Source organism: Saccoglossus kowalevskii, chromosome 4 (genome assembly GCF_978046115.1).
Source record: "Saccoglossus kowalevskii chromosome 4, keSacKowa6.1, whole genome shotgun sequence".
Classification (NCBI taxonomy): Eukaryota; Metazoa; Hemichordata; class Enteropneusta; family Harrimaniidae; genus Saccoglossus; species Saccoglossus kowalevskii.
Genome location: NC_140644.1, coordinates 43362917 through 43375621, shown reverse-complemented (window position 1 = coordinate 43375621; position 12705 = coordinate 43362917). Strand labels below are relative to the sequence as shown.

At 40.5% G+C, this 12705-nt stretch overlaps 1 protein-coding gene across 1 annotated transcript in view; it reads left to right on the top strand.

Annotated features, from left to right (window-relative positions):
* Positions 1-6293, top strand: part of LOC102803674 (transcription initiation factor TFIID subunit 1-like) — a 63868-nt gene extending 57575 nt beyond the window's left edge. Inside the window, exons 33-35 of the mRNA XM_085498156.1 lie at positions 3677-3883; positions 4639-4733; positions 5328-6293. Coding sequence (XP_085354282.1) covers positions 3677-3883; positions 4639-4733; positions 5328-5753 — 728 coding nt within the window. The 3' untranslated portion in view covers positions 5754-6293. The remainder of the gene's footprint in view (positions 1-3676; positions 3884-4638; positions 4734-5327) is intronic.
* Positions 6294-12705: the final 6412 nt, after the last annotated feature.

Genomic DNA, 12705 nt, shown 5'->3' with positions numbered 1-12705 from the left:
ATATGACAGTTGTATCAGACTATGGTATGGTTGTCATGTGGTAGTGTGATATGGCAGTTGTATCAGACTGTGGTATGGTTGTCATGTGGTAGTGTGATATGACAGTTGTATCAGACTATGGTATAGTTGTCATGTGGTAGTGTGATATGACAGTTGTATCAGACTATGGTATGGTTGTCCTGGGGTAGTGTGATATGACAGTTGTATCAGACTGTGGTATGGTTGTTGTGGGGTAGTGTGATATGACAGTTGTATCAGACTATGGTATAGTTGTCATGTGGTAGTGTGATATGACAGTTGTATCAGACTGTGGTATAGTTGTCATGTGGTAGTGTGATATGGCAGTTGTATCAGACTGTGGTATGGTTGTTGTGGGGTAGTGTGATATGACAGTTGTATCAGACTATGGTATAGTTGTCATGTGGTAGTGTGATATGACAGTTGTATCAGACTGTGGTATAGTTGTCATGTGGTAGTGTGATATGGCAGTTGTATCAGACTGTGGTATGGTTGTCATGTGGTAGTGTGATATGACAGTTGTATCAGACTGTGGTATGGTTGTCATGTGGTAGTGTGATATGACAGTTGTATCAGACAATGGTATGGTTGTCATGTGGTAGTGTGATATGACAGTTGTATCAGACTGGTATGGTTGTCATGGGGTAATGTGATATGACAGTTGTATTAGACTATGGTATGGTTGACATGTGGTAGTGTGATATGACAGTTGTATTAGACTATGGTATGGTTGTCATGTGGTAGTGTGATATGACAGTTGTATCAGACTATGGTATGGTTGTCATGGGGTAGTGTGATATGACAGTTGTATCAGACTATGGTATGGTTGTCCTGGGGTAGTGTGATATGACAGTTGTATCAGACTGTGGTATAGTTGTCATGTGGTAGTGTGATATGGCAGTTGTATCAGACTGTGGTACGGTTGTCATGTGGTAGTGTGATATGACAGTTGTATCAGACTATGGTATGGTTGTCATGTGGTAGTGTGATATGACAGTTGTATCAGACTATGGTATGGTTGTCATGTGGTAGTGTGATATGACAGTTGTATCAGACTATGGTATAGTTGTCATGTGGTAGTGTGATATGACAGTTGTATCAGACTATGGTATGGTTGTCATGTGGTAGTGTGATATGACAGTTGTATTAGACTATGGTATGGTTGTCATGTGATAGTGTGATATGACAGTTGTATCAGACTGTGGTATGGTTGTCATGTGGTAGTGTGATATGACAGTTGTATCAGACTATGGTATAGTTGACATGTGGTAGTGTGATATGACAGTTGTATCAGACTATGGTATGGTTGTCATGGGGTAGTGTGATATGACAGTTGTATCAGACTGTGGTATGGTTGTTGTGGGGTAGTGTGATATGACAGTTGTATCAGACTATGGTATAGTTGTCATGTGGTAGTGTGATATGACAGTTGTATCAGACTGTGGTATAGTTGTCATGTGGTAGTGTGATATGGCAGTTGTATCAGACTGTGGTATGGTTGTCATGTGGTAGTGTGATATGACAGTTGTATCAGACTGTGGTATGGTTGTCATGTGGTAGTGTGATATGACAGTTGTATCAGACTATGGTATGGTTGTCATGTGGTAGTGTGATATGACAGTTGTATCAGACTATGGTATGGTTGTCATGTGGTAGTGTGATATGACAGTTGTATCAGACTGTGGTATAGTTGTCATGTGGTAGTGTGATATGACAGTTGTATCAGACTGGTATGGTTGTCATGTGGTAGTGTGATATGACAGTTGTATCAGACTGTGGTATGGTTGTCATGTGGTAGTGTGATATGACAGTTGTATCTGACTGTGGTATAGTTGTCATGTGGTAGTGTTATATGACAGTTGTATCAGACTGGTATGGTTGTCATGTGGTAGTGTGATATGACAGTTGTATCAGACTGTGGTATGGTTGTCATGTGGTAGTGTGATATGACAGTTGTATCAGACTGTGGTATGGTTGTCATGTGGTAGTGTGATATGACAGTTGTATCAGACTATGGTATGGTTGTCATGTGGTAGTGTGATATGACAGTTGTAGCAGCCTGTGGTATAGTTGTCATGTGGTAGTGTGATATGACAGTTGTATCAGACTGTGGTATGGTTGTCATGTGGTAGTGTGATATGACAGTTGTATCAGACTGTGGTATGGTTGTCATGGGGTAGTGTGATATGACAGTTGTATCAGACTATGGTATAGTTGTCATGTGGTAGTGTGATATGACAGTTGTATCAGACTATGGTATGGTTGTCATGTGGTAGTGTGATATGACAGTTGTATCAGACTGTGGTATAGTTGTCATGTGGTAGTGTGATATGACAGTTGTATCAGACTATGGTATGGTTGTCATGTGGTAGTGTGATATGACAGTTGTATCAGACTGTGGTATGGTTGTCATGTGGTAGTGTGATATGACAGTTGTATTAGACTATGGTATAGTTGTCATGTGGTAGTGTGATATGACAGTTGTATCAGACTATGGTATAGTTGTCATGTGGTAGTGTGATATGACAGTTGTATCATACTATGGTATGGTTGTCATGTGGTAGTGTGATATGACAATTGTATCAGACTATAGTATGGTTGTCCTGGGGTAGTGTGATATGACAGTTGTATCAGACTGTGGTATAGTTGTCATGTGGTAGTGTGATATGGCAGTTGTATCAGACTGTGGTATAGTTGTCATGTGGTAGTGTGATATGACAGTTGTATCAGACTGTGGTATGGTTGTCACATGTGGTAGTGTGATACGACAGTTGTGTCAGACTATGGTGTGGTTGTCATGTGGTAGTGTGATATGACAGTTGTATCAGACTATGGTATGGTTGTCATGTGGTTGTGTGATATGACAGTTGTATCAGACTATGGTATAGTTGTCATGTGGTAGTGTGATATGACAGTTGTATCAGACTATGGTATGGTTGTCATGTGGTAGTGTGATATGACAGTTGTATTAGACTATGGCATGGTTGTCATGTGATAGTGTGATATGACAGTTGTATCAGACTATGGTATGGTTGTCATGTGGTAGTGTGATATGGCAGTTGTATCAGACTGTGGTATGGTTGTCATGTGGTAGTGTGATATGACAGTTGTATCAGACTATGGTATAGTTGTCATGTGGTAGTGTGATATGACAGTTGTATCAGACTATGGTATGGTTGTCCTGGGGTAGTGTGATATGACAGTTGTATCAGACTGTGGTATGGTTGTTGTGGGGTAGTGTGATATGACAGTTGTATCAGACTATGGTATAGTTGTCATGTGGTAGTGTGATATGACAGTTGTATCAGACTGTGGTATAGTTGTCATGTGGTAGTGTGATATGGCAGTTGTATCTGTTGTATGGTTGTCATGTGGTAGTGTGATATGACAGTTGTATCAGACTGTGGTATAGTTGTCATGTGGTAGTGTGATATGGCAGTCGTATCAGACTGGTATGGTTGTCATGTGGTAGTGTGATATGACAGTTGTATCAGACTGTGGTATAGTTGTCATGTAGTGTGGTATGACAGTTGTATCAGACTGTGGTATGGTTGTCATGTAGTAGTGTGATATGACAGTTGTATCAGACTGTGGTATAGTTGTCATGTGGTAGTGTAATATGACAGTTGTATCTTTATTTGTTGTATTTTTATATTAGGTGTTGACAGTAATTACACCAGGACAGCTGAAAAGGTACTAGAAGTTTGTAAATTTGAATTAAATCAGAATGACGAACACCTGTCACAATTAGAGAAGGATATCGCAGCGACACGTGAGGCAGCGTTGGAGGCAGCCGAGACAGACAGTGTATCAATAGCTCCTAGTTCACCACGGGGCGTCCTAGATAATGATGATACAATGATGGGTAAGAAATTAGAAATTTTTGTCTTCGTCCAATGTATATTTTTTTCTGCAATTTACTTTGATATCAATTTGCAGGTCTGTAGGTGCTTGTGTTGAACTGGTTCTGGTTGACACCAAGATAATGCGTTAATTTATCATTTGATAGAGAGGTTGTCACACATGGCTGTCATGTAGTCCCACTCATGGATATGGTTTCTGTGATGAAATGACCTATATGTACATATATACATATAGCAAGGGTTTATAAGATTCAGATCTGAATTGTGGTATGATCACACAATCACAAGACACACAGACATTCAGGTGTTTTAAGATTTTGAGTGTGGTGATAATATCACTGTTTATGCAGTCCAACATCCCCGAAGCACCCACTGTATTCTGAGGCATTATTGGTTACAACTCTGTTCAATTGATGCATATGAAATGGAGATTGCTTTCATATGCTTGCAAATCAGAAGAGTTCACTTCTCATGAGATCTTTATTGCATATTGTTTATCGTTATAAATGTTACATACCCTTATTTTATTAATTCTTTGTTGCTAACCAGTTGCAATGCAAACAAATATTATGTTGGGAACTGTCACTATGGCGCAACAAATTTAATGAAAAGGAAAAAGTAGATATCTTCATGGCTACCTCAGACGAAATGTCTTTATTTATTTTTTATTTTCCATCCTCCAACTTATTCTGGATTTTAACTTTTAGTATGAATCTGTTTTATATTGTGTGACATATTTTTACTGTTCTTTTTTTAGGTTTTGATGATTCAAGCAGTTTTACTGATAAGACACGAGACGGAGATGGTGAATTTGTCGATGTGGAAGGTTATGATCACTATGACGACAGAGAGGTAAATGTGCTCCTAACATCCACAGATTGTAAACAATATTCTCATAAAGCTCTTGTTTCATAATAGTAGTCATGTTTTTTTTTAGTTGCTTGTGTTTATGGATTTATGGTAAACAGATTTAATGTAGCAAAAACAAATTCTGTCAGAGTTCAACTCGGTCTTTCTCCACAAGTTAATTTCAGAAAAATCAAACCAGGGATACATCGTCTGCTTATGATAATATAAGGTTATCATGAAAGCGGTACGTCTCAGATGATGTGATCCCATACTGCCAGATTGCATACTTTGCAGTGTTCTGATGATAACTTTATTATCATTATACATCATGTTTTCTGTTTGTGGCATTTAAATAGGAAATAAAAACCAAAAACAAATTTAAGTGTTTTGTTCTTCTTTAGTATTCTATCATCATTACGTGCTAATTTGTTATTCTGTTCATTGTCAAGAAAAGCGAAAGTTTGAATATGCCGTCAATTAACAGAGGTGTTTTCATTGTTTGTTATGTAGTTAACGAATATTAGTGAGTGCAAATAAATTGCAGCTTAATTCCTGATTAATCAATATAAACTGTGAATTATTATATGTTATTTTCAGGCTGACCTTGAGGAAGAAAATAGCGTGCTCTACCATGATTTACAACTTTCACCAGAGAACAGTGAGGAAGATAGTGATATTGATGATGAGGATGCTTCGTTTCTGCAGCGACAGAGTGATGATGAATCTTTTATCTCTCTTGGTAACAATGAGAGCAGAATGAGTTTTACTGACAATGATGAAAGTAGAATGAGCTTTGGGGGCAATGAAAGTGGGTACAGTTTTGATAACAGTCGTTTTGGCACACCAGGCACTGCATCAGATAGTTTTGCTGGCAGACTGATGTCAGAGGATGAAGAGGAAGAAGATGAAGAAGGTCCTGGCGAGGTGATGGAGGATCCCGTCGATGAAATGCATCAAGCAGAAGCATTTATTAAAGCAGAGGAGGATAGATTTATTGTAGATGATAATCTTGAAAATATGTGAAAAACATATTGATGGGAAATTCTCTGACCCTGTGTTATGTGGGGGTCATGTATTAACTGACTAGTTACCTAAACATATTAACTTATATTGTGGGTGTTTCAAAACTGTATAAAACATACCTTATTGCCTGAAATTGCATGTGTTACCATGACAACATGGTGAATGAGGGCAGGGTGTTTGCTGAGATATGTATTATGCAATTTTAGTGACAATTCATGAAATGACTTTCAGATGCAGTGAAATTATGTGTGGAAATTTCTGTAAATTTGTAATGTCACTTAATACCAAGATGTTATAATGGTATAGTGCCATTTAAAATTAAGGAAACAGAAAAAAAAGAAAAATAACAGTTTGTAAACTTTGAAAGAAGTGTAAAGGTGGTAAGAAAAGCCAATGACTTGTAATAGCACCCTCTGGTGTTCAGTTTGAAGTAATACTTATCTTGTACTGACCAGATTCTTTATAATATTTTATATTGAAATGCAATAGCGAGTAGTACATTCTCATGTCAGTTGAATGTATATAAATATTCTCAAACAAGGTATAAGTATTTCTTCTGCCCAGTTCATCGTTCCGAGTAAAACAAATATAGATGACATTCCACCCACTATCCACCGCTCCACTAATGCCGAGGTACATTCCTAGAATCTACGCGACATTCCACTCACTATCCACCGCTCCACTAATGGCAAGGTACGGACCGAGAATCTATGTGACATTTCACACACTGTCCACAATTCCACTTATGCCAAGGTACATTCCTAGAATCTATGTGACATTCCACTCACTATCCACCACTCCACTAATGCCTAGATACAGTCCTACAATCTACGTGACATTTCACACACTGTCCACCACTCCACTAATGCCTAGGCATGGTCCTAGAGTCTATGTGACATTCCACTCACTATCCACCACTCAACTAATGACTAGGTACGGTTCAAGAGTCTATGTGACATTCCACTCACTATCTACCACTCTACTAATGCCTAATTACGGTCCTAAAATCTATGTGACATTCCACTCACAATCCACCACTCCACTAATGACGAGGTATATTCCTAGAATCTATGTGACATTCCACTCACTGTCCACCACTCCACTAATGCCTAGGCATGGTCTTACAACCTATGTGACATTCCACTCACTGTCCACCACTCCACTAATGCCTAGGTACATTCCTAGAATCTATGTGACATTCCACTCACTATCCACCACTCCACTAATGACGAGGTATATTCCTAGAATCTATGTGACATTCCACTCACTGCCTAGGCATGGTCTTAGAATCTATGTGACATTCCACTCACTATCTACCACTCCAATAATGCCTAGCTACATTCCTAGAAGCTATGTGACATTCCACTTGCTATCCACCACTCCACTAATGCCTAGATACATTCCTAGAATCTGTGACATTCCACACACTATCCACCACTCCACTAATGCCTAGATACATTCCTAGAAGCTATGTGACATTCCACTCACTATCCACCACTCCACTAATGCCTGGATACATTCATAGAATCTATGTGACATTCCACTTGCTATCTACCACTCCACTAATGTCTAAGCATGGTCTTAGAATCTATGTGACATTCCACTCACTATCTACCACTCCACTAATGCCTAGCTACATTCCTAGAAGCTATGTGACATTCCACTCGCTATCCACCACTCCACTAATGCCTAGATACATTCCTAGAATCTGTGACATTCCACACACTATCCACCACTCCACTAATGCCTAGCTACATTCCTAGAAGCTGTGTGACATTCCACTCACTATCCACCACTCCACTAATGCCTAGATACATTCATAGAATCTATGTGACATTCCACTCACTATCCACCACTCCACTAATGCCTAGATACATTCCTAGAATCTATGTGACATTCCACTCACTATCCACCACTCCACTAATGACGAAGTATATTCCTAGAATCTATGTGACATTCTACTTACTATCCAACTATCCACCACTTCACTAATGCCTAGATACATTCCTAGAATCTATGTGACATTCCACTCACTACCCACCACTCCACTAATGCCTAGGTACATTCCTAGAATCTATGTGACATTCCACTCACTATCCACCACTCCACTAATGACGAGGTATATTCCTAGAATCTATGTGACATTCCACTCACTGCCTAGGCATGGTCTTAGAATCTATGTGACATTCCACTCACTATCTACCACTCCAATAATGCCTAGCTACATTCCTAGAAGCTATGTGACATTCCACTCGCTATCCACCACTCCACTAATGCCTAGATACATTCCTAGAATCTGTGACATTCCACACACTATCCACCACTCCACTAATGCCTAGATACATTCCTAGAATCTATGTGGCATTCCACTCACTATCCACCACTCCACTAATGCCTAGATACATTCCTAGAATCTATGTGACATTCCACTCACTATCCACCACTCCACTATTGCCTAGATACATTCCTAGAATCTATGTGACATTCCACTCACTATCCACCACTCCACTAATGACGAAGTATATTCCTAGAATCTATGTGACATTCTACTTACTATCCAACTATCCACCACTTCACTAATGCCTAGATACATTCCTAGAATCTATGTGACATTCCACTCACTACCCACCACTCCACTAATGCCTAGGTACATTCCTAGAATCTATGTGACATTCCACTCACTATCCACCACTCCACTAATGACGAGGTATATTCCTAGAATCTATGTGACATTCCACTCACTGCCTAGGCATGGTCTTAGAATCTATGTGACATTCCACTCACTATCTACCACTCCAATAATGCCTAGCTACATTCCTAGAAGCTATGTGACATTCCACTCGCTATCCACCACTCCACTAATGCCTAGATACATTCCTAGAATCTGTGACATTCCACACACTATCCACCACTCCACTAATGCCTAGATACATTCCTAGAATCTATGTGACATTCCACTCACTATCCACCACTCCACTAATGCCTAGATACATTCCTAGAATCTATGTGACATTCCACTCACTATCCACCACTCCACTAATGCCTAGATACATTCCTAGAATCTATGTGACATTCCTCTCACTATCCACCACTCCACTAATGACGAAGTATATTCCTAGAATCTATGTGACATTCTACTTACTATCCAACTATCCACCACTTCACTAATGCCTAGATACATTCCTAGAATCTATGTGACATTCCACTCACTACCCACCACTCCACTAATGCCTAGGTACATTCCTAGAATCCATGTGACATTCCACTGGCTGTCCACCACTCCACTAATGCCTAGACATTGTCTTGGAATCTATGTGACTTTCCACTCACTGTCCACCACTCCACTAATGCCTAGATACATTCCTAGTATCTATGTGACATTCCACTCACTACCCACCACTCCACTAATGCCTGGATACATTCCTAGAATCTATGTGACATTCCACACCCTATCCACCACTCCACTAATGCCTAGGCATGGTCTTAGAATCTATGTGACATTCCACCCACTATCTACCACTCCACTAATGCCTAGCTACATTCCTAAAATCTATGTGACATTCCACTCACTACCCACCACTCCACTAATGCCTAGGTACATTCCTAGAATCCATGTGACATTCCACTGGCTGTCCACCACTCCACTAATGCCTAGGCATGGTCTTGGAATCTATGTGACTTTCCACTCACTGTCCTCCACTCCACTAATGCCCAGGTACAATCCTAGAATCTCTGTGACATTCCACTCACTACCCACCACTCCACTAATGCCTGGATACATTCCTAGAATCTATGTGACATTCCACTCACTGTCCACCACTCCACTAATGCCTAAGCATGGTCTTATCATCTATGTGACATTCCACACCCCATCCACCACTCCACTAATGCCTAGGCATGGTCCTAGAGTCTATGTGACATTCCACTCACTATCCACCGCTCCACTAATGGCAAGGTATGGACCGAGAATCTATGTGACATTTCACACACTGTCCACAATTCCACTTATGCCAAGGTACATTCCTAGAATCTATGTGACATTCCACTCACTATCCACCACTCCACTAATGCCTAGATACAGTCCTACAATCTATGTGACATTTCACACACTGTCCACCACTCCACTAATGCCTAGGCATGGTCCTAGAGTCTATGTGACATTCCACTCACTATCCACCACTCAACTAATGACTAGGTACGGTTCAAGAGTCTATGTGACATTCCACTCACTATCTACCACTCTACTAATGCCTAATTACGGTCCTAAAATCTATGTGACATTCCACTCACAATCCACCACTCCACTAATGACGAGGTATATTCCTAGAATCTATGTGACATTCCACTCACTGTCCACCACTCCACTAATGCCTAGGCATGGTCTTACAACCTATGTGACATTCCACTCACTGTCCACCACTCCACTAATGCCTAGGTACATTCCTAGAATCTATGTGACATTCCACTCACTATCCACCACTCCACTAATGACGAGGTATATTCCTAGAATCTATGTGACATTCCACTCACTGCCTAGGCATGGTCTTAGAATCTATGTGACATTCCACTCACTATCTACCACTCCAATAATGCCTAGCTACATTCCTAGAAGCTATGTGACATTCCACTTGCTATCCACCACTCCACTAATGCCTAGATACATTCCTAGAATCTGTGACATTCCACACACTATCCACCACTCCACTAATGCCTAGATACATTCCTAGAATCTATGTGACATTCCACTCACTATCCACCACTCCACTAATGCCTGGATACATTCCTAGAATCTATGTGACATTCCACTTGCTATCTACCACTCCACTAATGTCTAAGCATGGTCTTAGAATCTATGTGACATTCCACTCACTATCTACCACTCCACTAATGCCTAGCTACATTCCTAGAAGCTATGTGACATTCCACTCGCTATCCACCACTCCACTAATGCCTAGATACATTCCTAAAATCTGTGACATTCCACACACTATCCACCACTCCACTAATGCCTAGCTACATTCCTAGAAGCTATGTGACATTCCACTCACTATCCACCACTCCACTAATGCCTAGATACATTCATAGAATCTATGTGACATTCCACTCACTATCCACCACTCCACTAATGCCTAGATACATTCCTAGAATCTATGTGACATTCCACTCACTATCCACCACTCCACTAATGACGAAGTATATTCCTAGAATCTATGTGACATTCTACTTACTATCCAACTATCCACCACTTCACTAATGCCTAGATACATTCCTAGAATCTATGTGACATTCCACTCACTACCCACCACTCCACTAATGCCTGGATACATTCCTAGAATCTATGTGACATTCCACTCACTGTCCACCACTCCACTAATGCCTAAGCATGGTCTTATCATCTATGTGACATTCCACACCCTATCCACCACTCCACTAATGCCTAGGCATGGTCCTAGAGTCTATGTGACATTCCACTCGCTATCCACCACTCCACTAATGTCTAAGCATGGTCCTAGAATCTATGTGACATTACACTCACTATCTACCACTCCACTAATGCCTAGCTACATTCCTATAATCTATGTGACATTCCACTCACTATCCACCACTCCACTAATGCCTGGATACATTCCTAGAATCTATGTGACATTCCACTCACTATCCACCACTCCACTAATACCTCGGTACATTCCTGGAATCTATGTGACATTCCACTCACTATCCCTATCCACCACTCCACTAATGCCTAGGTACATTCCTAGAATCCATGTGACATTCCACTCACTGTCCACCACTCCACTAATGCCTAGGCATGGTATTGGAATCTATGGGACTTTCCACTCGCTGTCCACCACTCCACTAATGCCTAAGTACATTCCTAGAATCTATGTGACATTCCACTCACTATCTACCACTCCACTAATGCCTAGCTACATTCCTAAAATCTATGTGACATTCCACTCACTATCCACCACTCCACTAATGCCTAGGTACATTCCTAGAATCCATGTGACATTCCACTCACTATCCACCACTCCACTAATGCCTAGCTACATTACTAAAATCTATGTGACATTCCACTCACTATCCACCACTCCACTAATGCCTGGATACATTCCTAGAATCTATGTGACATTCCACTCACTATCCACCACTCCACTAATGCCTAGATACATTCCTAGAATCTATGTGACATTCCACTCACTATCCACCACTCCACTAATGCCTAGATACATTCCTAGAATCTATGTGACATTCCTCTCACTATCCACCACTCCACTAACGACGAAGTATATTCCTAGAATCTATGTGACATTCTATTTACTATCCAACTATCCACCACTCCACTAATGCCTAGGTACATTCCTAGAATCTATGTGACATTCCACTCACTATCCACCACTCCACTAATGACGAGGTATATTCCTAGAATCTATGTGACATTCCACTCACTGCCTAGGCATGGTCTTAGAATCTATGTGACATTCCACTCACTATCTACCACTCCAATAATGCCTAGCTACATTCCTAGAAGCTATGTGACATTCCACTCGCTATCCACCACTCCACTAATGCCTAGATACATTCCTAGAATCTGTGACATTCCACACACTATCCACCACTCCACTAATGCCTAGATACATTCCTAGAATCTATGTGACATTCCACTCACTATCCACCACTCCACTAATGCCTAGATACATTCCTAGAATCTATGTGGCATTCCACTCACTATCCACCACTCCACTAATGCCTAGATACATTCCTAGAATCTATGTGACATTCCACTCACTATCCACCACTCCACTATTGCCTAGATACATTCCTAGAATCTATGTGACATTCCACTCACTATCCACCACTCCACTAATGACGAAGTATATTCCTAGAATCTATGTGACATTCTACTTACTATCCAACTATCCACCACTTCACTAATGCCTAGATACATTCC